This window comes from Micromys minutus (assembly GCF_963924665.1).
Source record: "Micromys minutus genome assembly, chromosome: 13".
Lineage (NCBI taxonomy): Eukaryota > Metazoa > Chordata > Mammalia > Rodentia > Muridae > Micromys > Micromys minutus.
Genome location: NC_137982.1, coordinates 7,178,142 through 7,205,334, shown reverse-complemented (window position 1 = coordinate 7,205,334; position 27,193 = coordinate 7,178,142). Strand labels below are relative to the sequence as shown.

General features: G+C 50.0%; 1 protein-coding gene across 1 annotated transcript in view; it reads right to left on the bottom strand.

Annotated features, from left to right (window-relative positions):
* Nucleotides 1-1,190: 1,190 nt before the first annotated feature.
* The window catches only part of GPR107 (G protein-coupled receptor 107), a 57,814-nt gene continuing 31,811 nt past the window's right edge, over nt 1,191-27,193 (bottom strand). The window contains exons 14-18 of the mRNA XM_080927780.1: nt 25,980-26,023; nt 11,556-11,605; nt 10,204-10,287; nt 8,795-8,916; nt 1,191-5,091 (exon numbers count right to left, since the gene is read on the bottom strand). Coding sequence (XP_080783906.1) covers nt 4,995-5,091; nt 8,795-8,916; nt 10,204-10,287; nt 11,556-11,605; nt 25,980-26,023 — 397 coding nt within the window. The 3' untranslated portion in view covers nt 1,191-4,994. The remainder of the gene's footprint in view (nt 5,092-8,794; nt 8,917-10,203; nt 10,288-11,555; nt 11,606-25,979; nt 26,024-27,193) is intronic.

Genomic DNA, 27,193 nt, shown 5'->3' with positions numbered 1-27,193 from the left:
AGGGCTGACAAGGTTTTGTGAGCTGTGCCTCCACACCCGTGTAGGGAGCACATTGTTCATGCAGGTCAGCCATGCGCCGTGGTTCCTAAGTGAGTCACGTCTATTTTTCCCAAATGCTGAGAAAGTTCCTCTTGGGGTGGACAGGCCAGTACCAGGGGCCACAGCTAAGTTCTCAGAGGCCAAGGTGTCTGTTTTATCATGGGGGTTGCCCTGGTGACATACAGCATGGCACCCTTACAGGGCCCACTCCCCCAGCCCCTTGTTTGGAAGCCAGAGGAGCATGTAACAGTTTATCTGTCTACCTGATGAAAGCTGTACCCACAAGGGAAGCAGTGGAGGGGTGAGAGGGCTCAGCAGGGCACATCTGAGCCAGACAGCCGCACGGACCATGGGCACTGCAACATGGAGACAGCCAAGAGAAGGGCCCTGGGCTCGCATTCCTCGGGCCAGTCGGCTCTTTGACTTCAGAACACTGTCTATCAGACCATCTTGTGGACAATCACACCTCCCATCATGGCTGCTGCCTGGGACCAGCCAAAGATGAGCCACATGTAACGTTAGGCTTATAGGCAGACACCACCACAGCTTGCTTTTTGTGGGTGCTGAGGAAGCATGTGCCATGCTTGTGCAGCTGGCACTTTAGCCACAGAGCCAGCCCAGGGCTGTATTCAAAGATGAACTATTCCTCGTGACGAGGTCAGAGATGAATGATTCGCAGTACTTTATGCTGACCTGTATGTCTGATTCCCACAGGGATGGTAACCCTGTTTCAGTGGGAGCTTGGCCCCGATCTCTGCTGTCACATGCCCATGGAAGCAGTACTAGGTCCTGACCTGGATCTCCTGTCTGCACTGGTACCACAGGCCTGGTAGTAAGGCTTTGTCAGGTGGGGCTTCTGTTAGTGTGAGTGGGTGGCAGGCAGCCAGCTGACTTAATTAGCAGATAACAAGATTTACAGCAGTTCTCAATTTGTGGGTCATGACCCCTTTGAGGGAATCAAATAACCCTTTCAGAGAGATCACCTAAGACCATATCAGACATTTAGTTTACAATTCATAATGGCATCAAAACTACAGTTATGAAGTAGCGACAAAAGTGATTCTGTGGTTTGTGGCCACCACAACACGAGGAACTGTGTTGACAGGTCAGTGGTAGGAAGGTTGAGAAACACCGATTTTGAGGAAGTTTCCACATGGGATCTTTATTGGGCACATTTGTTTTGCAGTGAAATGTCTCCATACAGTGACCAGCCCACCAATCCCGAGCACACCCACATCCCATGATTGTAAATATTTCAATGATTAATGTTAAAAATACTAAGTGGCCCCCGGCTCCTGCACCCCAACCCGAGTAAGGCATGCAGGCCCAGAAGACCTCCTGCAGGTGAAACCTCTGGGTTTAGTCTGACAATTATTTGGGTCATCTAGAAAAGCTGTTTAGGGATTGGAGAGTTCCTTGTGTGGACAGGCTTTCTGGCCCCTTTGGCAGAGGAAATAGTGCTTGGAGGCTAAGAAAACCGGCCCTCCAGCTCCCTCTCCATTTATTGCTCCTCAACTCCAAATGAGTGAATCGTCTCACTCTGCTCTTTATGGACACACCAGAAACCCGTGTGCCTTCCCCACGGGCCAGTATGAAGACTCCCTGTGGTCAAAACTCATACCAGATCCTGACACGCCAGGCCCTGACCACGTCTGTTCCCAAGCCTGTTCTGTCCCTCTGTGCAGTGTGGGGAAGCAGGCAGGTGTTCCCTGGCCAGGCAGAAGGTCACCTAAATGTATGACGCTTTAAGAGCATGAAACAGACAAGGTCCCAGAGGAACTGGGAGACTCCTGGCTGTGAGCACACTGTGGGTGGTGCAGATATGAGCAACACTCCTGGGACTTTTTTTTTTAAAACAGAATCTCGCCAGGGCAGCCTCAGGAAAGGAGTAAAAGGCAGATCTTTGAGGACACTGGCCTGCTCTAAATAGCTGAGAGAGCAAATGAAGTCCTCATGGAACCCTAGAGAATTGGAATGGCGGAAGCAGTGGGCGGGGCAGCACGGGAACTCAGGTAGGTGATGGAGTAAGGAAGAAAAAGGCTGGGGTGGGCTAGGATCTTCCTTTGAGGATCAGCAGCTTGGCAGAGCGAGGTTGCCCAGGGTATGTGGAACTGGGCCAGCAACCTCATCAGACTAATGCTTCCTCGAGGAACATACTTTAGGATGTGGGAGGTGGCCAGAGGCCACTGAAAATGAACCCGGGGATCATTGATAGGCTTCCCCTTCTGCAAAGACTGGCTTTAGACTCCACTCCAGGAGCCAGAGGCATTGTGGTGTGTGGAGATCACCATGTGGTGCAAAGCAGCAATACAGCATCAGTCTGCATAGTTTCCAGTCTCTCGATAAAATGCTCCCTGGTTTAGAAAACACATTCTGCACACGGCTGCCGTGCACCAGGCCTGCGGCTAAGCATGCCGGAGAGGGCCAAGGGAGTCAGCAGCAAAGCAGGAGGGAGCGTGGGGAGTGAGGAGAGAGGGGGGCGTGAGGGAGAGGAAGAGGACTGAGAGGTCTGAAGGACCAAGAGGAGCAGAAACCCTGCGAGCACTTCGGGAGCTGGGCGGCCCTGGCGGGCTGTGCAGGCTGGGGCTGGGGGCGGTGACACTTAGGTATTTTACTCTGCATTGGTTTTTGAAGGAAAACTGAAGACTCAAGCCTGATGTGAGGCAGGATCTTTGCCCCTGGAGTGTGCTGTTCTTCTAGAGAGAACGAAACCCGGTCAGGCTAAACGTTAGACTATGCTCTGCTATTCAAATAGAAGAGGCTGAGTCTGTTAAGAGCCAGAATTCAGAGCTGAACACTTGTTCCTGTTGTCCAAGAAATAATTATCTAGCAAAATCCACACTTTATTAAACGTCACAGCCCATAGCTTCCAGTCTACAGCACTCTCAAAAAAAAGTATGGACACCTCACAAAGGCAGAAGTGGGGGGTGGTGGGGGACAACACAAAGCAGAGCTATTAATACCACAGAGGCAGTGCAATGTACACCCCATTTTTGCTTAGTCCCTCCAACACAAGGTTGTGTGAAGCCAGGTGGGCTAAGACTCAAGGCTGCAGAGGGCAGCTCATGAGCTACCTCTTTTGGTAGAGGACTCCAAAAGACTCCTCTACCCAGGGACACTGCTGGATGCTGGCTCACAGCTCTCGGGTGATGGAGATGAGATACACTTAACAGTGCATGATGAAGGGCTGGAAGTTTTCCTTTCTGTAGCTGGGCACCAGGCCAGTCTTCCCACCTACAGCAGTCACAGGGCAGGACTTGGGAGGGAGGGACTCTGCTGTAGCACACCTCCCGCCTGTGCACCCATGCTCTAGAAGGAGCAGGCTGTCCCCATAGCTGCTCAGCTGTGCACCCAGAGAGCTCTGTGGCTGGGCTGTACACAGCTCCCCTCTGCTCTCCTTCACTGAACTGCCTTAGTTAAAACCCAGCAAGTGAATCCAGGCTCCTTCCATAAAGACCCCACCCTCTGAGGGGCAGGCTGCAGCTTAGATGGCATCACAGGAATACACTTCTGCAGGGCTGGAGGAGTGGTTATGTGCAGAAGACAAAATATTAATACCCCGGCTCCTGGACACTCCCTTCCCACCACATACTTTCAACAAGTGTAAACAAAACAAAAAAACAAACAGGAGAAAAAGGCCCCTTACATAGATCCTTCAGGCCTGTCTACCTTTCTCAAGATGGCTACCTATGGTAGTGGTAGACCCGCTGGGACAGCAGCAGCTTCTCACTGGAGGCATAGGACATGGACTTGGCGTGGGAGTGTAGAGACAGACGCACTGTCTTCAGGACAGAGATCTTTGTCTTCCGCACTGGAGGTAGAGTAACTCACTCCAGGAAGTGCCTGTTCCTTGAAGGTGCAACCCACCTACCAGTCCTGGGCACCAAGCAGCTCTGAGGTGCCGAGCTGGTCTGTCTCCTGTGACCTGTCACATGCCTTCTGCAGACAGCTGCTGGAGCTCCTGCCCAGGTTCTGAGCATGAGTGGCTCAAACACATGCGTGCTTGGTAGTTGAGGTTCAGGGGTCCTGCCTGGCCAATGCGAGTGAACTGTGGAAGGATGCTTACCTAGTGTTTGTTCAGACCCTTTCTGTCCTCAGCTTCCTTCAGGGAAATTCTGTTTTCTCAGATCCAAACCAGACGACACAGGTGGAAGGAGAGGAAGCCAGGCGGCTGCTCTGGGCAGGCAGGGGGATGGAGTCAGGAGAACCAGTGGAGAACACTTCTGGAGGGCCAGGGGCCAAAGCTCCTCTCCCCTTCAGCCAGCCATGTCGCAGGCCCTCCTTCCCAGCTGTCCTCTAGCACCACTGATGAGGTTGATTGGAGCTGGGGACATTTAGAGTGGTGCTTGGGGGCCAGTGGCTCTGGACAGGTGTTTCATGTCACCGAGGGTGGTTATTTGGCTATCTGAAAGGATTTCATTCATTTCTGTTGCTCTTGTTTTCCCGAAGACTGACAATCTCTTCTTCTTTATGTCCTTGGTAGATATCTGACTAGTTCCCAAAGTAACTTCTTTTCCCCCCACCCTGGTACTAGGAATTGAACCTAAAGCCTCATAAATGCTAGGTCAAGCAGTGAGTCTCATCCTCCCCAGCCTCCAAAGAACTGTGACCAGCGGCAGACCCGCGCCACCCCCTACAGCCTTTCTGAGTAGCAGCCACTGGGGCTCCCCTGCACAGACCCAGGTTCCCAATTAGCAAGGTAAGTCAGACAGACGGTCCTTTCCTCCTCTAAGCCTCCTGCCCTCACTGAGGACAGTCCTAACTGCCCATAGCCCACCGCAATCCAGATCCCTAAGAGTACAAAAGTGTGTGTCCATAGCACTCAGCTCGGCCATGAGCTCTGAGCGCTGAAGTGTCACTGTTGGGAGATGCCATCGCCTGTCAGGAACACGCTTGCTCACTGATAGGGCTATGGATAAGCTAGTTTCGTTGACGGTGGTCCTCAGTCCGTGCTGTCACGCGGTGCCTTCCCAGCTGCCCTGGGGCTCCACAGCACCGTTGCTCACTTTCTTCACCTTCTTCATATTCTCCATCACTCCCGACGTTGTCATTCTGAAAAAGGAAAGAAGCCAGCGTCAGGTGACCCAGAACCCTTCAGTAGGGCTCTCTAGACTAAGGTGGGAACTTGACCCCCCCCCCCAGCTGTGTGCTGCTGGTCAGGTCACTTGACCTTCCTGATAGAAATATGATGAACTCTTACCTTCCAGAGCCACCATGAGGAAAAAGAAGATTCCTCACATGCCTGATCAAGTTGTCACCACTGCCAACATTAATTTTACTCACATTGCAGTGTCCAGAGACTTTAGGCCACACATGTCAACACCAGGGTTACAGGACACCCAGAAAAGAAAGCTAACTAGCGGGGCAGATACAGTCATTCCCAGGGCACAGGGACAGAACCACAGGCTTGGTGTTCAAAACTCCGCCTACTAGGGACAGTTCCCACCACCTCCTCTGGGTCTGCTGTTCCCCAGCCATTCCAAGAAGCCCTTAGGTTCTCCTCTATGCTGCGGCTGCTGGCTGCCTGGCTCAGCCCTTTTCACAACTACCCCATCCACCCTCTTCCTGCCCCTCCCCCAGCTGCCCAGCTTAATGTCATCTTTCACTTCCAAGCTCTGTGCCCGCCTGCACTGTTGGGCTGTCACTACTCTCAACTTGGCTAGTGACTGTGGCTTCCCTCTGGGCAGCATCAGAGCCCAGACTTCAGAAGCACTCTAGGGTGGTCCTGCAGCCCTGAGAATGTGTACAAAGGGGAAGGAAAGGCAAGAAAGCAGCCCACAGACTAGGACAGTGCTACCAAGACTGAGACACAAGGGTGGGCCCATGAGATGCTCGCCCACCCTCTGAGGACAGGGAGGGCAGCCTCGCCAGCTTTGCAGTGCTGCTGCTGGGCCTGGGTGGACGGATCACATGGAATGCAGCTCCATCAGAGCTGCAAGCACTGCCCATGTATTCTGTCTCCATGCAAATATTCATCTGCCCAACAGCCTGCACCACAGTTGCCAGCCTGTTCTCACAGCCCTTGTGCAGGAAGGAACAGCTTAAGGGATGACCACTGGGACAGACAGGGGTTGCAGCTCTGTGGATCCAGTGACAGGCTCTAGAGCTTCCCAGGTCACAGGTGGGAAGTGAGACCACAGATCCTAAGCTGAGTAACACAGTCCACAGGGCCAGCCAATAGTGTACCAAGGACAGAAGGGTGCTGGGGTCCCACACTGCCTTCATATCTGCCTTCCTTCTCTGACAGAGCCCCACATCTCCCCAAACCCTAAGTATAGAATGAATACAGCTCTTTATTCAGCTTGGCTGAAGCTGCCAATGATGCATCTGTTTCTTTGCCTAATACATACTTGGAGGGTTACACTGTGAGAGGCCTTGGTAAGAAGAATATGGCATCTGATCTGTCTCCCCTGTGGAAGGGGAGTCTGGGGAGACATGAAGCCCTCTCCGCCCTCTCTACCATCCAGGTCAGAAACAACCAGAGAGTAATGTGGCAGACACTACCAAGGCTGGTTGGTTGGTGAGACATCTCCCAATACTTTTAACTTAATGTTTCTGTTTTATAATGAAGTTTGCAACCAAAATTGGTAGGCTCAAGGAAAGATGAAGGGAAAGCAAGCCCCTGTTACTTCCTCCCCAGGCTGAACAGAAAGCCTTATGACTTATGGGGTGACAGCCACACAGGCTCCACAGGCAAGCGGGGCCAGTACAAGGATGGAAGCCACTCCCTGACGTTGGACCCTTAAGCAGAGGAGCATAGACAAGGGAGTGGCCTGGGGCATGGACACACAAGTCTCGGTGGGGTGGGGGCTAGCCCACCTTCTGGGCTTGTCAGGAAGGCTGTGGACTTGCTCTGTGGGTGTGAAAGGAGGGTACAGGATATGGGACAGAGTTCTTGCACATGCTGGAGTGTCTTCTGTGGGAGGAGCAGACCTAGTTGCTTTTACAGAAGACAAACACCCAAAGTGGCTTTACAGAGCTAAAGACCTGAGGCCAGGCTCTGCTTGCCTCTGGGTTGAGTTATTTCTAGAGGACTTAAAAGGTGCCATCAAGAAGGCACTCCATAGCCCCAGGCACTGCACCATTCACCTGACTGAGAGCCATAGTAAGACCATGGCTCACTACAGAAAGGCACCGCTGGCGGCAGGCAGCAGGTCCATGGGGGTCTATTCTGTCTTTTCACCCTCCAGAGCTTTCTCAACAGTTCCTTCTTTCTTGCCTGCCTCTCTCCTTCCTTAGTGCTAGAGATGGAACCAGAGCTTTGTATACATTAGATAAGGTCCCAATGATCCTAGTCCAGTGTCCTTCCTGAGCTACGGCACTTTGCCTCCATTAGCTCCTGAGCTCCTGCTTCCTTTCTCCTCAGAACCCAGACTGGGGCTGCCTGCCGATGCCAGGGCGCTAGATAAATAACCTTGCATACTGCTAGGCACGCAGCTCCTCTGCCACCAAAGCATCCCTGTCACTGCCATGCTATGGCTCCATGAAGCCCCAGAAAACATCCAGCATATACCTGGTTCCTTGTCACAGGAGGGTAAACTGAGACAACCAAGGGGTTACCTCTCTCTCCAACATCTCCCCTGCCTTATGCCTTGCCAAACTGCAGAATGTGCTCTCTTTGGTTACAAGGCTGGAGTCTATGCCCCTTCCTGTTCCTTCTTTCTGAGATTCAAACATGTTCAGACCCACGTCATCAAGTTCACCATTCTCAGACTGACACCAAAGTAGACCTTTCCACACTGCCATGAAGGTAGGTATGGTGACTCACTCTTTTCATCTCAGCACCCGGGAGAGACAGGTGAGGGTTTAAGGCCAGCCTGATCAATATAAAGAGTTCCAGGCCATCCAGGGCTACACAGTGAGACCCTGTCTCAAAAAATAAATCACTGCCATGAGACACATCCTCTTTCCAAGGCAATGGAACATGGGGAACACAGCTCCCATGGGACACTTCACAGTTCAGCTCAGTGGAGGACACTCTGACCCACAGCTGCCATCTTGCAGGGAAGGGTAGACCGCCAGCTGACTTTATCTGTGCCTCTTTCTACAGTCGCATGTAAAGACTGTCCCTGGCAAAGGCACAGTTGAAGGCTCCCTGCCTTCCCACTGTGTGGAAACTGTATTGCTACAGGGGGACAAACTTGCTCAGGCCAATCCAGGATCTACATTACACTCACTGCCCTAGTGGGGCCGCCAGCACCAAGAGCTGCTCTATGAGGTGCCTGACAGCCCAGCCTGGGCAGTACCTTAGCCTTTGAGTGGAGTGGAAAAGGCAGAAGTGCGGGCAGTGGGGTCTCGGCCTGAGGTGGATCACATACACAGCTCAGTGAGCTCACCATCAGAGCTGGCCGACAGGTTATGACCCATCTGGAAACCATCTGCCTTTCCTGAACCTAACCCTAACCCTGCCACTCAGATGCAGGTTGGAGGCTGTCTGCTGTCAACCTTTGGTGGCCCAGAAGATGCCATTTTCAAATACCAGTAGCAGTGCTTGCAGCCGGATAGCCCGTTTTAAACTGGCCCAGAACACTTGCAGACTCTTGCCACTGGGTCACTGGGAACTGCTCCAATGATACGTAATAGGATGGTAAGTTCTGATTTTCTCTGACAGGACTGAGCAATGGCTGACAGACACCGCACTTCAAACTAAGCTAAGCACACCAGGGGCTACAGTGTCCGCATCCTTCTGCTAAAAATAGAGGGACCACCTCCAGGCTGCAGGGTGCTGAGGGAGGGAGGAGGAGGGGCGGCTTACACAGACTCCATCTCCAGGTCATCTTCTTCCTGAGACAGCTGCAGGTAGGGGTTATCTGAAGCTGGGCGAAATTTATACCCCGTCAGGACGAAGAACACCAGTGTAGCTGTTTCATCCAGCAGCTGCAAATTTAAAACCCACCCACAAATAAAAGGATCAGCAACACCATTCTTCAGAAAGCAATGGAACTAAACAAGTTCACGCCTGAGTCTCCACATGGCTTTTCAGCAATGCCGCAGCCGACTGCTCCTGAGCACTTCCTCACGTCTGCACAGCTAGAGCCGACACTGAGGTGTCTCCATGGAAACCTGCTTTTTTTTTTTTTTTTTTTTTTAAATGATGAGACTGTCTTGCTTTGAAACCTAGGCTGGCCTTGAACTGACTACCTTCTGTGTCAGCTTCCCAAACACTGGACTAGTGTGTGCCATCACACTGGCTCATTTTATACCTCCTCCGTCCTATTGTTCTTCCGTGTATGTGTGTGTGTATGTGTGTGCTTGTGTGTCTGTCTATCTGTCTGTCTGTCTGTGTTGTGTATACTGTGGAGGGCAGAAGACAACTAGCTTATGGGAGAGTGCAATTTCTCCTTCCACCATGTGGGTCCTGAGGATCCGACTCAGGTCACCAGGGTTGGCAGCAGGTGCCTTTACCAGCGAGCCATCTCTCCAGCCCAAGAACAAGAGGCACAGGGTAGGGGCTCTAGTAAATTAATCCTGCCTATAAACAAAAAGACTTTATTTTTTTATTTATGTGCAAGTGTGTTTTTCTATGTGTTTGAACACTCGGATGCCAGTGGCTGCACAGGCCAGAAGAGGACGTCGGCTCCCCTGGAGCTGGACTCACAGCACTGAGTCACCCACCCCACATTGCTGCTGGAAACTAAACTCTAGTCCTCTGGAAGAACAGCAAGTGCTCTTGACCTTTGAGTCATTTCTCTAGCCCTAAGAACAAAGGTCTGAATGTATATGCAGTCTTACAGATAGTTTATAGTTATAATAAAAATAGTGATCAAACACACACACACACACACATACACAATTTTTGGTCCAAAACCCCTAAAATAAAAACAGAAACAAATCCTTGAAGCAAGAAGGACTAGACTGAGAAGCACTCAAGCTCTTTGGCTGAAGGCAAAGGTGGATAAATTCTAATTACACAGGACAAATCTCACTCTCTCTGCTTGAGGCTTTTCCCTTCAAAGACTTAGAATTAATCAATAATGCAATTACATCCAGATTTATCATGTAGCCCAGCAGCTCTTCTGGGCACACAGATCATCGTATCTGGAAGAAGAGGAGACAGAAGGTCGCAGCAGTCATTGTCAGGCAGGTCAGACACAATCTTAAGCTACACCCCAAGACGTGAGCCTCAGACATAAATTCTCCAAATTGTCCCCGAGAGCAGCAGACCTGGTAGAGCCACTTCCACTGGAACGGAACGGCAAACTTGAGAAGAAAGGCGATGATCCTGGTGAAGTAGATGTAGCACACGATCTACAGACAAAGGGAAATCAGAGATTAGAGTGCCACGTTCTGCCACTGATTAACTGCAAAGCAGGAAACAGTTACCAGATGGAGTAGATGTGGTCCACAGCCCTGGTTACCAAGTCAACAGGGAAAGCAGGTTATGCAAGTCTCACTCATGGTGGCTAAGACACTGACCACACTCACCCTGGGATGCTAGCTTCTTTAGTATGCCTGTTCTGTTTTTCACTACCCACATTCAGGCCCTCTGTTTCACCCCCAGGCAATGGTCACATGGGGAACACGCAGGTACAATGAGCAGCTAAGTGTCCCACACTCCAGGACCTACAAAACTCCACACACACTCTAGCCTGACAACACTTCCCTCTGGCTACCCTGTGACAAGGCCTCAGTATGCTGGCCAGGAGACCACACAGAACATTAGACCACTAGGGTCTCCGCTGTATCGTCATAGGCATCAGGAAATGACACTTGTGAGGATGCTACAGAGCCCATGTCAATGGAACAGACAGCCTGAGAAACAGAGCGAGCAGGCACAGGAACGGCAGCAAAATGGAGGTCTGCCCTGCTTTTCTGCTGCTATCTCCAACATTTGAACGTTTGTTGGCTTGGCAGAGCTGTCAACAAAACACTGGGAGATTATACTCTGTGCTCACACCACAGGGCTTTGTGTCCATCACTGACTTGCTGGATGCAATGGTGCACAACTTTAATCCCAGCACTTGGAAGGCAGGGGCAATGGACTGAGGTTAGCCAGGGCTACACAATGAGACCCTCTTAAACAAACAAACAAACAAAAAACCAAAACCAAAATCCCCCAAACAAAACCAGCCTCAATGTTCTGTTTTTAAGGGACATATTCCTAAAACAGAACTAGTTTCCTGCCTGGCAGCTGGAGAGAGGCGCAGACTCAGTAGCTTTCTGTGGGGCCTGCAGAAAAGCACAAGGTGTACCCACATTCCTAATCGGGCAGAAAAGGCAGACTGGGGAATGGCTGGGTTTGGGCTACGCCTAGAGTGCCCTTGGGGATCAAATACTACAGTGGCCTCCACACAAGGGTCTGAGTCATGTGGACTGCACCTGCTGCTTTCTGAAGTAGTTAGAGCCACTTCTAACAGGCTCAAAGCAACCCAGACTTGTCATTCCCACTTTCAGAGAGATGTGAGGTTGTGAGGTGGTTGACAGGTCCAGGCACAGTGGCTGCTGCTGTCACCAGGTCTGCTCACTGATCTTATTTATAGTTTTAGGGCTTTTGTTTGTTTTGGTTTTTTACTCACCAAGACGTAGTAATGTCTGAAAAGCTTCAGCTTTGCTAAGTTAATGGCAGCTACAAAGAACAGAATGAAAAGCACATTAACTTCTTCTCTTCATCCACTCACTGTCCCTCTGTCCTGCCCCTAATTCCCACCTGTCCTTTTGGAAACATCATCATGCCTAAATTTCCTCAAGTTTTAACATTTTAACCCATTTATATGCCTCTCGGTGCGCTGAGGTGGTACTTCATTTCCTCCCCCGCACCCCTCTCATGCCACAAGAAGAAGAAATGGAGCAGATGCCTGGCCAGTGGCATGGTGCACTCAGTCTCCCAACTGTTTGGAGCAACCCCCCCTCACTTGGATGTGGGCAGCTAGGAGCAGAAATTGAGGCTATGGTTGGGGTCTCAGTATAAACAAGGGCCAGGGCCAACCTCTCCAGCTCTACACCGCCCCTAACTAGAATCGGCAGCAGGCTAGCCTAAAGGACCACCCGAGGATCCCCACAGGGCAAATTCAGTCAGCTCTCAGGTGCAGTCCTTATGTGCTTCAGAGTGAGTCCTTTGAAATCAGACTCCCGTGTTCAGCCCTACCTTCAAGAACGCTCAAGGTCAGCTAAACTGGAACATGCAGCTTCCTGACACTGCCTCTGGCTATGCAGTATTGATGACTGCAGAGGGTTAGCCTAGCTCCCTCCCCGATTAGCAACCCTTTCATTCATCATAGCCTTCCTGCAGGAGGCAAATTAATTTTGCTTAATAGCATTCAATTACTGATTCAGTTTAAGAATGGGGCTGTGGGTGGCAGACATTCAAATTTCCTCTTCCTCTCCTTTGGCTCATGATTAGTGTGTGTGTGGGGGGGGGCAATCAAGCTTAGGATGCCCACAGAAATTCCAGAGATCCTAAGTTAGCAAGGTGATTAGCAACTAGAGTTCTTCTGCCAGAGGCCTTCTAAGACTTCTGAAGTCCAGAGATATATTCATTATCTTTGTGTGTGTGTCCATGTGTGTATGTTCATGTGTATGTGTGCACATACATACACATGTTCATACAAGCACACAGGAACAAGTACATATACCCAGCAAGCATGGGGTAACAATTGGCAGAGCTACATCTCTGAGAATCATGTTGTTTGTTTTTTGGTGCTGCTTTTTTAACATTAAACTGTCTGGGTCTTAACCTTTGTTCATCCATCAATACCAAGTGAGCGAGTTCTGACTTGCACCAGGCACTGAGTACAAGCAGTGCTCTGGGCAGATGCAGCCTCCTCCCTTCGGTCAGGGACACCCCACCTAGAGGCTGGGAGGGGCGTTACTGAGGACAGATGCTACATCTGAGACATACTAGGTGAATCAGAGTGTCCCAGGCCTTGGGTTTCACCCACATACACAGCCCTCCATCTCCTGCTTCCACAACAGGGTCTGCTGTCACAACACTCTGCAGCAGAGTAGGCCAAAGCTGGGCGTCACTACAGCCTGCCATCCAGGGCAACCACTAATCCTCTCCCTTCCTGTGGGATAGCTTCATGGACAGGCAAGAGAGGTGTTCAGCACACTGAACCTTGGGAAGGCTGGTAACAAGGATAGAGAGTAAAGCAGGGGAAGACAAAAGCCTGTGAACTTGTCCTTACTGATTCTGAGTGCACAGGGAATTTAAACAAAGAAAACCAATAGTAAGAGTCCATGGGACTCTTAGATGGTTACTAAGGTTAGGGCAGCAGGCAGCATGGTCACCCAGATACTGTGGCTGGTGGGAAAGGGCAGAGACTAGTAAGGAGTTCTATAGGGAACTATGAAGGAAATGAAGCAGAAGGGGCTGTGAGGAGGGACTGAGGCCCTGCAGGTTTTAGTGGGCTAATTATGGGGAGTAAGAGCAGAAGGTGACACATGGGCCTCCCCCAAGCCAAGATATCATACCTCCAGGCTACGCAGACACTTTCTGAAGGGAGTCAGGCTATAAGCAGCCCCATAACTGAGCCAGTGTGCCTCACACGCTCACACCAGCAGGGTCCAGAACAGAACAGCATCATGCTACCCAGCGCTCCCAGGGATGATAAATGGGTCTTGGAGAATGTGAAGAGATCTACGCTATTTCCTAAATCATGATAACAGCATTGCTAATTCCATGACATTACTTAGCATTACAGCTGGCAGGGATGGAGTCTCTCAAGCCCCTGGCTGAGTTTTCCTGCTCTGGTGGGGATGGATCTAAGAGCTACGGTCCTGTTCTTTCTAGCCATTCCTGATATACTCTGCCCTGTAAGCATGTAAGTGAAGTTGAAAGAGGAAAGGAGAACACTCAGCAGTACAGGCCCCAGTGCCACTGAATGACCAGGGTTCAAACCTCAGTTCTGCTGCCTGCTACTCATGGGAGGTAAGCAACTCATCTACCCTCTTGGTCTGAACCTTAACGTTCATCTGTTAAGGCAGAAACAAGTACTTAGGGTGACTGAGATAACCAGCAGAATAATACAGGCAGCAAATGGCTCGCACTCAGCACCTGAAGGCCTTACATCATCAGAAGGGGCTAGCCTGCATCGAAGGTGGCCACTATGACTGGTAGAAAGCCAGACTCTAGTAATACTGGAACAAATATGGACCTGGGACTACCAGCATGCCCAGGCTCTCCTGGAAAGTGCTGGCTGCCACATGAAACCAACGAGCAGAGGGGGAGCAACCAAACTGAAGTCTCCCAGCATCATGAAAAAAGCAGTCAGGAGAAGGTTGCAGCCTGGAATCTCAAGCTTCCCTTTCTTCTCTTCCAAAGACTTGCCCGGAATCTAGAAAGCTGACAGCTTTCTAGAACCTCAGGGAGCTGGGATCTCATGGGAGTGCAGGCTTGCGGAGGCTAGTCTTTCTGACTATGCCACGCTGGCCAGCAAATGTGGTCAAAGAATGAGCAGGCAAGAAGGAAACCGTGGCCCTCAGTCACACCACTGTAGCCACATGGCACTGCCCCTGGCTCATGCATCCTTCTCCTAGCCCCGAGTTCCTCTTCTGGCAGAAAGCCTCATTAGGGCAGAAGAGCAGTTCAGTGAGCACCAGACTGGGCCGGAGACTCATTTCTTGCTCAGTTCTAAGACAGGGTTTCTCTGTGCAGCCCTGGCTGGCCTGGACTTGGTCTGTAGATCAGGCTGACCTCTGAACTCAGAGATCTGTCTGCCTCTGCCTGTGTTGGGATTAGTAGCATGTGCTACTATCACCTGGCATAAATTGAAGGATTCTTCTGGAATCTAGCCTGGGACCAGCTGGGAGGGAACAGACAACATGGCTGCAGCTCTAGAGCAGCTGGAGCTCCTGAGGGAAGGCACAGGTACTCTTCTTCCCCTTCTAAGGCCACAGCAGAGCCTGCAGCCGGGCAGGGCTCCCTTCTTGCCAATGCATATAGGAGGTGCTGCTGCCTTTCGCCAGACTGCCACCCAGTCATGGTGACCACAAGACCAAAGAGCAGGTGACAGCTACTTGGGGAGGGGAGCAGGAGCCACTTCTCACCAGGCAATCTGACTAAACTTAGCTGGGGACTGACAAGAAGGCTCAGGAGGTAAAAGGTGGCCTGAGTTCGAGCCCCAGAACACATGGGATAAGATGAAAACCAACTCCTTCCAACAGGAGCCCTATGGCTCACGCATGCTCCCCCACTCTGTAGCATATTCAGGAACGCATGTGCACACACACAAGCAATAAAATAAAAATCCAGGGCCAGGAAGATGCTTAGCAGGTGAAAGTGACTGCTGCCAAGGAAGGCATCTGCTGACCTTCATGACTACTCAAGCACACACACACACACACACACACACACACACCACACATACACACACACACACACATACACACACACAACACACACACACACACACAACACACGTTGTTTTTTCAAAAATAAATGACATGAAAGGAGGGAGAAGTGCTAAGGGTTCCAGGAGTGGGGTGGTGATAAAAGGGGTGGGAAAAATGTAACCAAAATACTATAAACACATATGAAGTTGTCAATCAACCAATTACAAATAATTTCTAAAGGGGGTGGGAAGGTGGCTCTGCTGTTGAGAGCGCGTGCTGCTCTTGCAGAGGTTGAGAGCTCGGCTGCAGTGCCTACATCTTCTGGTCCTGGCCTCTTGCATGCATGTGCTTACCACACCCCACCCCAATATATAGAAATAATTTTTTTTCAAATCTTAAAACAACCCCCCAAGAATGTCAGAGACAGATCACACCTGCCCCCAGCTCACTTCCTTGGATAGTTTTGAAACTATTCAAAAACAATAAGAACCACCTTGACTGTCACCATCTATGGAGTGATACAGGCACTGTCATTTCTTCTGCTCCATCTCACAGGCTCCTTTGAGTAGAAAGCTATACTGTCAGTGATGTTTCTGGGACGAGTGATCTGGCCTGGTGAAGGCTAGCCTTACACAGCCCGAAGTGGAGGAGCAGGGCCTCAAACCCAAGGCCGCTTCCCTCGGCACCGAGCTCTCCCCACCTACACTCCACCTTAAGAGAAAGATGAGCCCCAGCTTCTGACCTGCTGCCACCATGGTTCCTGCTGGTGACTGTCAGCGCCATTCTCACATCAGCGAATGACTTATGGGGCCTAAGACTTATGACTCATCGGGCCCAAGACTTCTTAAAGCCTTTGCCTCTGTGTAAAGAAAGCCTCAGGCTTAAGAATGCCCACTGGCCTACGACCCACCTTCCTGCTCCTCACTATAGTGTGGAAGCTGAGGCAGTAGCGACTGTATCCACTTGAGCACATGTCGTGACTGACACGTCCAAGTCTCCACTGCAGACACAACCAGCAGTGAGCCAGGACAAAGCCCACATTTCTGCTTGCTTGATAACACAGGCTACCAATGCAGGTGAGACTCTCCAGGTAAGAGAAAGCCTGACCTTCCTGGACCACTGCAGCAGTCAATCGGGAATCATGACCTGCAGTCCTGAGACAAGCCAGCAGCCCCAGGCAGAAGCAGGCAATGAGGGGGCAGCTACCATAAAGTGTGCACGCTGAGTTCCTGATACTTAATGAAGCAGTGTGTCTCGGCCTGTGCTGAACCCCTAGGCTCTGGATTGTGTCTTGATGACCTTGGGATGGCATTACTTATTAAGTAAGAGATTAATTATCTCATAGTGTTGGAAGATCTTGGTTGGTAACAATTCAGGAATTTTGAGTGGTGTGCCTGAGGTAAAAAACAAAAACACAATTTTTGGTGAAAACGTATTAAATATGCTTGTTTTAAACTGGTGTTACGACATATTCTGTCAGTCCCTCTGTGCTGTGTTTGAGATTGTTCTAGAGTCCTGAACCCTTTGAGAGCATGTGGAAGTCCCAGCTGTCTAGAAGCCCTGTGGGAGGCACACTGGGCGGACAACTGCAGCATGTGAGGTGGTCCTGAGAGGAGGGCAGAACCCTCTGAGGCTTTTCTGGGTCCCACTGTGTGCAGCAAGCAAGACAGGCACACCCAAGTGTTCCCAAGACAGCACTGGGAAGAAGGTGTCTGCTGGACGCTGTGAGCACCGAGGGAAGTAGCTCCAGACCTCTGGCCAGGGTGCGCGGATATCCTTAGTGATGTGGGACAAAAGGAAGGTGACAAGGCTCTGCAATCAGATTCATTTCTTTGCCTTTTCTCTTTTAAAAGCCCTGCTGTAGGTGGGAGGCCTCCAACAGCCGGCACTGAGCAGCAGTGAACAGAGGCAGAGCAGACTCGGCCAGGCTGCACCTAGGTCCAGGGCTGTCCCCACAGCGGAGAGGGGACTCATCAGAAAGTATGGATGGGAGGACTCTCTTCTCCCAAGGGCTTCCAGCCGGAATGTCTAGGCTTCTTTCTCTGGCAATAGCTCTCACTCACTGACCGGCATCGTGGCTCCTACTGGGATAGTGAAAACGAGGCTGCACAAGCCTGTCCCAGAGACACTAAAGGAGCTGGGGAAGATCGTGCTTACAAACCCCTAAAGCCAGAGCAGTTCCTTGTTCAAGAACGTCTGGTTAAGAAAAACAGAGTGCCATCCCACCCCCACCATTCAAGACCTTAACTAGTGAAGGAAAAGAACAGAATCTTCCCACGAGACACTAACTGGCTGAGAAAAGTGCTGAGTCTCCACAGGACAGACTAGGTAAGACAGCAGAACGCAGCTCTGCCCACCAAGTGACCACAGCAGTCATGGCTTATGCTCAAGTACAAGGACCTGCCCGCCGTCATTACTAGGACATGTCATATGTGGTCTGCGACATGACATCTCTTAAATGTCTAGAGTAGCCGGGGTGGCACGCTAGGCAGGGCAGGACAGCAGATGTTAGACTCTGTAGATCAAAAGAAACCTCTGCGGCTACTCAGCTCTGCAACTGCAGGGCACAGCAAGCCATCAACAGCTGTGGCTACCGTCAATACAGTTCTATTTATAAAAACATGGGGATATAGCTGAGTTGCTAAGGTTGTCTAGTGTGCACAAAAACCTGGATTCAGTCCTTAGCACCCATAAAACTGGGTGTGGTGGCACATGCATATAATCCCAGCACATGGGATGTGTTGTAGAGGCAGAAGCATCAGAAGTTCAAGGTCAGCCTTGACTACATAGTTGAGTTAATACTAGCCTGGGTACTAGGGATCCTGTGTCTTTAAAACAAAAAAAGTTAGGCTATCATTGTGAGAGCTGGAGAAACCACTCAGGCACCAAGAGCACATTACTCCTGCAGAGGATGCAGTTCCCAGCACCCACATTAGGCGGCTACAATACCCTGTAACTCGAGCTCCAGGGACATCTGCACTCATGTGCATACCCCACACGTGCAGTATGCGTGCAGTCCAACAGCACCTGTCACTGAGCTCCCTCTGCTGTAATCGCTGAATGGCAGTAGAGTTCCAGAATGGCAGCCACTGTGCTCTCAGCTCTCTGCTACATAATCTGCAGAACAGACAGGCTGCCCACGGGTGTGAGGACAGCAACGTGTCTAAGGAAGCCAGCGACCCTATAAGAACAACAAACCTACAAACAACCTCTAGCCATGCAGTACAAGGTCAGAACTCTAAAGAAAGAAAGGTTGTGCAGTTCCTAGATCTGGGGATCCCACAGTCTGACACTGCACTTTCTGATACCTAACTCAAAATGAAAGCAGCCACAGCAATGGGGGTGATATGGGTGGGAAAGGCATTCAAGGGGGAGTCAGGCAAGCTCTTAACAGTGTTCTGGCCAGCAAGACAGCTCAGTGGGCACAGGTGCAGCCAAGCCTGATGACCTGGGTTCAATTCCCATGACCCACATGGCAGGAGAGAACAGACTCCTACCCACTGTCTTCTAAACCCTACACATGCACAAATGCACAAATCCAAGTTAAAAAATAAACAAGCAAACAAACAACTAAACAAAAAGACATACACTGTGCTCCTGTGAAAGTGAAAACACCTGTCACCTTCTACCAGGCCCATATCCTAAAGATTCCATCTCCTAAACATCACATCGGGACCAAGCTCCACCACGTGATCCTTGGGGGACAGAGTCATATCGGAAACACAGCATGATCCACTGAAAACATGAGCAAATGACGTGAAGTGACATCTTTCCAAAGAAGATATACTAAGATCAAAAGGCTTCTGGAAATAGGGTGTCATCGCTGATCACGAGAGAAAGGCTTCTGACACAGCACGGCACACTCACCAGTTACTGGTGTCATTGCTGTAACAGAGTACCTGACAAAAGCAACTGCTCCAGCATGAGGTTGGTCCATCCCAACAAGCAAGGCATGGTGGCGGGCCACTGGCCACACTGCTTTCTGAAGTAAGAAGCAGAGGTGAATGCTGGTGCTCAGCTTGCTTTCTCTTTGATATGCAATCTGCAACCCCAGCCCAGGGATGGAGAGTCTTCCCACCTCAGTTAACCTTATGTGGATAATCCATCAGGGATATGTTCTGAGATTTGTTTCCATGGTGATTCTAAATCTCACAAGGTCAACAGGTAGAAGTCAGTGGGGAATTGTCTAGATCAGGTTGGCCTGTGGGAGATTATCTCTAGACTGATAGTTGATAGTCCCAGCCACTCTAGGAGGCACCATTCCCTAGGCAGGAGGCACAGAACAGTGTAAGAGAGAAGGAAGCTGAGAACGAGCAAGCAAAAATCTATGTTTCTGCTCTTCCGTGTAAATGTGTTTTAAATTCCTGCCTTGACTTGCCCCAATAATGGACTATAACCTACATTTCCTCTCTACCCTAAATGCTTTTTTTTAAAGGTATTTTTCACAGCAATGGGATGAAACTAAAACATATGGCAAACAGGCTGTGGATGTAAACTCACTGAGTGGGCGAGTGCTGAGCACTGAGAGCCACTGTTCAATCTCTGATGCACCAAAAAACCTGGATGATGCAGGTGCTGGTGATGAGACAGTCAGAATCCAGCACAGATCCTGGCGCAGGCTGTACACTGGCACTGACACTGGCAGACAGACACAGGTACTATGAGGCTCAGAAATGCTACTTCCGAGCAGATACGATCCAGATCCGAACAATCACAACAGACAACAGAAGTGACAGACACACAGCTGTTGCCCTGGGCTTCCCGATGTAACTCATCTGTCCCTGAATGTGTGTATGTGTGTACCCAAGTTCATAGCAGTACCGTTCACGGTGCTCTGGTGACCCTGGACACAGGAGAAAGGAAACTGACACATATACAGTATGCAATATTATTCAGCATTAAAAAGCCAGGAAGTTCAGGCCTGGCTACAACACGGACCAACCTCAGGACATTCTGCTGAGTGGAACAAGCTGAACACAGAAAGTGCAGATACCAGTAACATGGGGTCCTGGAGCAGCCAAATTCATAAAGACAAAAGGTGTGTATGAGGGGGAGGGACATTCCATCAGGAGTGGGGGGGGGCAAAGTTTCAGCTTGGGAACCTAGAAAACTAGTGAAGGGCGGTGCTAATGACTGCACACTGGGAACCAAGTACGGACCACCACAGAACTGGACCTCAACAACAGTTCAAGTGTATTGTTGCCCGTGTACTTCAGCATAGCAGCAGAAACGAGCAGAGCAGGGATGCTATGAGGTGTGGCCTGTGGAGGTGCAGTGCAGAGTGAGAATGAGATCTCATGGGCTACCAGTGACTGTTCTGGGACTCAGGTCCTGGGAGGGGCCGAGTTTCCTCTGGACTGGATACAACCATCACTGTGACACAGAACAGTGATGGCCTGTGTGACTCTCATGTGGAGGGCACAAGGCCTCTTCTCTCCCAGAGACCCCAACTGCCCCTAAGTAAGGAATACACAAAAGTGCTCCTCTGTGCAGCTCCAATAAGCTTGCTGGCTCACCACACTGGGCTGAGCTGCTCCTTTGGTTTTCCTAGGACCTCTTCATCTCAGGGGAAGGAATGCTTCTTTAAGTTTCCCGAGGAAAGAGCAAGCCAAGGAATCTCACACTGTAATGTTAGTGTGCGCCTGTTCAAATCACAGCACAGGAGGACAGAGTCTTGAATTCCTGTCAAGGAGGGTTAGTGGACATGAGCTCCACAAATCACACAGAAAAGCTCACATAGCCAGATACGGTGCTCATACCTGCAATCCCACTGTGGAGCTGAAGTAGAGGATCATCATGAATTCTGGACTAGCCTGGGCTACAAAGTGAGATCTGGTCTGGGCTAGAGCGAATTCCTGACTTAAAAATGACAAACAACCAAGGCTCAGTGGTAAAGCACTGAACAAGCAGGAAGCCGTGAAGTCAGAGTCCCCAAACACATGAACCCGATGCAGTCTCCCCACAATCCTAGAGTGCTACTCCAGAGAGTGGCAGGTGAAGATCCCTGGTCTGGGGAACACAGAGCTGATGACTGAGGGACCTTAATGGCCTCCACCTGCACGTCATGGTGCACACAAACATGTTGAGAGATTGGAATGAAAAACAAGCTTAACGTAGACACACAGGTCAGAAACCCTCAAGTGTATCTACTGCCCAGACAAGGCTGAGAAGCAGCAACTGCAGGGACTCGAGAGGAAACAAGAATCCAGCCCTGCCGTCACCGTTACAGTGACTTCTTTTTATCCCGCAGGCTTCTGTGAACACGCCCAGTAAACCAGCACCTTCCTAAGAGGTCACTGAGCCTAGTGGACACGAGAAGTAACAGTGTCCTGCAGTGAGGAATGCCTCGCTGCTGTGAATTTTCACAGGCCCAGATTCTGCCTGCTGAGGCTCTGCCCCGCCTGCCCTCAGTGACATCATGCAGAGGTGGAGCACTGTTTCAGGGAAGAGCACTGCTCTCTCAGACACGGAAGCATGTCTTACACTGTTCCACACTGGTGTATCCCTCTGCACACCCTTGAGGGTTTAAGAACCAGGCAGCTCATGCGCACATAGCAACCGTGAGCTTTCCTGTGCTTTACTTTATACTCAAAAGAACAACCTGTGTCCTGGCAGCAAACACTGATACAGCAGCGGTCCTTTTTGAGATACATGGCTTATGACCCGCTACCCCGCAGGACCAACTTTCTACTTTCCATTCTGCAGATGAGACTTAAACACTGCCCTGTGGGGCGCAGCACACAGCAAGAATGAGACGTCATGGCTACCAGACACTCTAAGAGAACACAAACCTGGCTCAAGCAGACACCAGTGAACAACTTGGGGGCCTGGCTGGAGAGACTACGCTGAGGTCAAGAGAAGCTGGGTTTGATTCTCAGCAACCATGTGGCAGCTCAGTCTGTAAACTTGAGCTCCTGGGGATCCAGTGCCCTTTCCTGGCCTCAGGGTACCAGGCATGCATATGGTACACACACACACACACACACACACACACACACACACACACACACACACATACACACACAGCCAAAATACTCATGCGTAAAACAAAAGAACCTGGTAGCTGCTGTGGTAGGGCCTACAGCTCTGATCCTGCAGACATTGCTGTCTGACCTGGAAACACCTCTGCACATGAGTGAGGTACTCTGAGCAAAGAGCTACCAGTGGTGGTTTGAGTAAGAATGGCCCCATAGGCTCATATTGATGTGGCCTTGGAGGAAGTGTGTCACTGGCGGGGGGACCTTGAGGTTTTTAAAGCCCATGGCTGGCCTAGATGAGACTCTCTTCTCTCTCTAGCACCATGCTGCCATGCCCGCTACCATGTCCTTTGCCGTGATGAAACTGTAAGCAAGTCCCCCACTACATGCTGGCCTTTAGAAGAGCTGTTGTGGTCATGGTGTTTCTTCACAGCAATAGAGCAATTACTGAGACTCTATTAATAATGGGCTATGAAGCCACTGTGACCCAAAGAGCCCCGAGACCGTGTTAAAACCATGTTCTATGGAGAGGCTGCTCAGAAGGAGGCCATGCCTCTACCAGCCTGCAGTCCTCCAATCACCAGGTTTCTGAAGTGCACGTAAAATGGAAGGCTCTTTAGAATACTTCTCCTGCCTTCCCCTCAGGAACAGAAGGCAAGAAAGGATGGCTAGAGGTAGGCTGTGTCAATCAAGCCATGTGCATATCTCCAAGCCAGTTCTACAAGGTCATGATACTGGAGAGAGAGTTGGAGCCAGGAATAATCCTGCAGGCTCCAGGGCCAAGCCGCCAGCAGACCCTGGCAGGAGGCGGGAACAGAGAGTCACCCTGGTTCTCAAAGCTGTGGTAGGAGAGAGGCAGGGCTCAGGCAGCTGCTCCTTAGCACTTTCCTTTGTGCTTTGACATCAGTCAAAGGGACTCCAGAGACACACGAACGGTACACACCAGCCCAACCAACACTCTCCAAAAGCCATGCTCAACGGTATTTTCTTGCTTGCTCAGCCTCACTGTATCCACACGTCACGATGAACAGGGAACAGTCGATGGGGGACAAGCTGAGAAGAGAAGGGGAGTGCCAGGCTCCCGCTGACCTATGCCCGCGCCCACATACGACAGCATACCTCCCAGTAGGTGGCTGCCTCTAAGACAGACAAGTCCACAGAGAGTGACCAAGGGGAAGCAGTAGCCAGTGCCCGGCCCATAGGCAGGGCCATACTGTGGTGACACTGATCCCGGCCTGCTAGCACAGTACTCTGGTCCCGTGCTTCATGTGAGAACTTCCTCTATGGGAACATGGCTTCTTTGACTCTGGAAGTTGTTTTTCAAAGAACAGAGTAAAGTACACACTGTGGATCAGCACAAAAACACCCTGTAGAGAAGACTCCCCCATTCTGTCGCTTGCCTTTCTTTGGGACAAGGGTGTAATTCCAAGGTTGGGATGCAAGATCGATTTTGCAAATGCAGAAGTCACATGCTGCCACCCAGTGGAAGACATAAGAACAGGCTCATGTGACTTTGCTCTACACCAACAGTTCTTTTGAGGGTTAAGCAACCCTTTCACAGGCATTACCTAAGAGCATCGGAAAACACAAATATTTACATTACGACATAACAGTAGCAATATTACATTTATAAAGTGGTCACCACACATGAGGAGCTGTATTAAAGAGTGGCAGTGTTAGGAAGACTGAGAACAACTAGGTGAGACAAAAAACAACTTTTCTGCAGACTTGCTGTGTGCTCTCTGCCCAAGGCTAAGCTCTTTCTTGCCATCCTTACTCAGCTAAGAGCACTGTGGATGAATTATTTCAGACCAATCCCAGTCACACCCAGGACAAGATGGAGGACAAAGCAGGGACAGCAAAATGGGCAGAGGCTAGAATGACAAGCAGAGAGATGGTAAAAAAAAAAAAAAAAAAAAACGACCATAGGCCATCACCAGGAGACCACAAAGCCTAGGAACGACCAGGCAGAACTTTCTGTCTGAGGAGCACTGTCGACAGGATCTTAATTTAGAACAGCCAAACCTCGGGAAGAAAGGAGAAGGGAGACAGGAGTATCTCTGTGAGTTCCAGGACAGCCAGAGCCATCTAGTCAGACTGGGCTCAAAAAAAAAAAAAAAAAAAAAAAACTCAACAAAAACAAGTGAAAATAAAACCAGGAAAAGATATTAGGGCTAGAAGTGGCTCAGCGGTTATGAGGACTGGCTGCTCTTCCAGAGGACCCAGATTCAATTCCCAGCACCAACATGGCAGCTCACAGCTATCTGTAAGTTACTCAGATGGTATATAGACTATATGCAGGCGGAATAACTTGCACATGAAATGCATGAATAAATACATAAAATGTCCATCTTTATACAGAGAGCAAAGCCCCTATATACTTTAAAGTTATAAAAGCAATGCCACCTTTTAATGGACATACAACAAGGGCTCAGAACACTCCTGAACATAGGCAGGCAGGCTTTCTCCCAGACCACGTGCTTCCTCACGCTCTCTTCTGCCCACTACAGGGGGTGGTGAGGTCTTGGCAGTCACAGGCATGCTGCCCAAATTGCCTATATCCAGCTGCTGAGGGTGTGATGGGGGAAGAGGGGGTGTCAAAGCCCTTGGAAGGAAAGGAGAGAAACTCATGACAGAAAGGCTGTATCTCAGCACTAGAGAGAACAAAAGGTTTCAACCAGGGCAGTGAGCATCTCCTATACAGGGCTGCCCAACGTTGCAAAAGCCTGGAGTCACTGAATTCAATGAAGCCCGTGGACATGGTAGGGGGAGGGAGGGCAGCTCAATGGTGAGGAATATGTTGTACTTCATCTCAACACCAAAACACCAAATAACCCTCAAAGTAGAATAATGTGATATATATTATCAAGCTTATTAAATGACTTACAGCTAGTATGTTTTCCATATTGTCTAAAATGAATCCATACTTTTCTAACGACAACAACTGCTCATGCTGAAGTTCTGGAATGCAGCCGGGGAAGCAATTTCATATATTCCAAAAGCTGTTCCTCCACTCTGCGGGCCATTCCGCACACTGGTATGGACCACAAACACACGGGCCATTCATCTCTGCTGTCCGTCCCAGCACAGGGCAAAGGCAAGCTTGCCTACAGTCATGAGAGCACAGTGCTGGACACTAAGCAGTGCAGAGGCTTATTGGCCCGAGTCTCTCACTTCAAAGACACACGGGCACACTGTGCTGCTGTAGCCAGAAGGATGCTGCATCTGCCAGACCCAGTATTCCCACAGACCACTGCTCTCTGACCTTTCCCAGATCCCAACAGTCCCTCCTGAGACAAGATTTTCTATTGGACTTGGTTTTGAAAGGTGAAGATCTTGGACCAGGCATGGTAGTATATGCTTTTAATCTCTGCAGGCAGGTGGATCTCTGAGTTTGAGGCCAGCCTGATCTACAGAGTGAGTTCTAGGACAGAGAAATCCTGTCTTGAAAATCAAAACAAAACAAAATTTTTTAGTAATTAAAAAAATAAGTAAAGATCACAATCACAACAAACAGCAAAAATTACTCCCAGCGGTTGGCTTGGGTCTCCCTGTGCAGCCTGCCTCACCAAACCATTCCTGCTGCCCCACAGAGTAAGTCTCAACCCTGCCTATCCCGTCCCACACCCTATCCCAGTTGTCAGTAGGGTGAACACCAGTGCAGCCCGAGGAGCACGCAGAGCAGAAACTTGCCTTTTCCATCTGTGGCTGAGGCTTCTTGTAAATGCCTGATTGACCTAAAAATAACCATTTGGAGACAAAGGTTAGTGGACGAGCCTGCATTCTCTTCTATTTATGGCTCTAGTAGCTTGGGACCCAAGCCCCATTATAAACCGAAGGAGTTGGACCAGATGACTAAACAGCCCCCTCCTTAAAACAAGAGGTCGTGGCAGTCCACACTTGGCCATTTATGGTGCTCAGGCTGAGGGGAAGATGCCCTCTGCTGGCAGAATCAGGGCCAGCAGGAGGGGCAAGAGAAACACTGTCATTTAATTCTGCTCTCTTCCCTGCAACTCTCCTGTCCCTCAGAAGACAAGTAGCACTGAGTAGCACTGCCAGGCAGGGAAAGGACCCAAGAGAAAGCCACTGCTGATTCCTAGAAGCTGTGAAGATCTGGGGCTTCACATGAACTCACTGCACTTGGTAAGACTCATAGCCCTGGAAAAGGCCAGTCTCTGGCAGCCTTTTTCAGGCTGTGCTGTGATAATTAATCACCATCATTATGGTCCAGGCAGGGGACATTAACATTATTAAAGATGCCCTGAAGACAGGCACTGTGGTGCAGGCCTGCAATCCTAGCACTCAGGAGATGGACACAGGAGGCCTGCTGAGAGTTCAAGACCACCCTGGGCTAATACTGAGTATCAGGCTAGACAGAGCTCCACAGTGAATCCCTGCTAAAAGAACAAGACATAAAATAACTTGGACTTGGAGCTGTAGGCACAGCTTACAGCCACAGGGGAAAGCCTGCATTGTGCAGACAAGGAAGTGCAAGGGAAGCTAACTCAGGATCTGCAGACTGAGCTCCTGTTCTAACAATGACCCTCTTATCTATAGATAAACCACTTCTAAAGCCTCAGTAAAATACCCCAGTAGTCCCCCAACTTCATGAGAAATGAAACATGAATGCTGTTAGCATAAAGGTGATTTATGCTAGATCTGAAACAAGGCTGGAAGAGTCAAGTTTTTCAAAAATGTAATGGAGCTATTTATTTTTATTTAAATCAATGTGTATACACACATGTGTGTGGAAGGCAGAGAACGACTTGCTGGTATTGCTTTTCTCCTTCCCCCATGTGGGTCCCAGGAATAAAATTCCACCTCACTGCCCACTATATTTGTTTTTAAGATTTATTTATTTATTTCATGTATGTGAATACACTATCATTGTCTTCAGACACACCAGA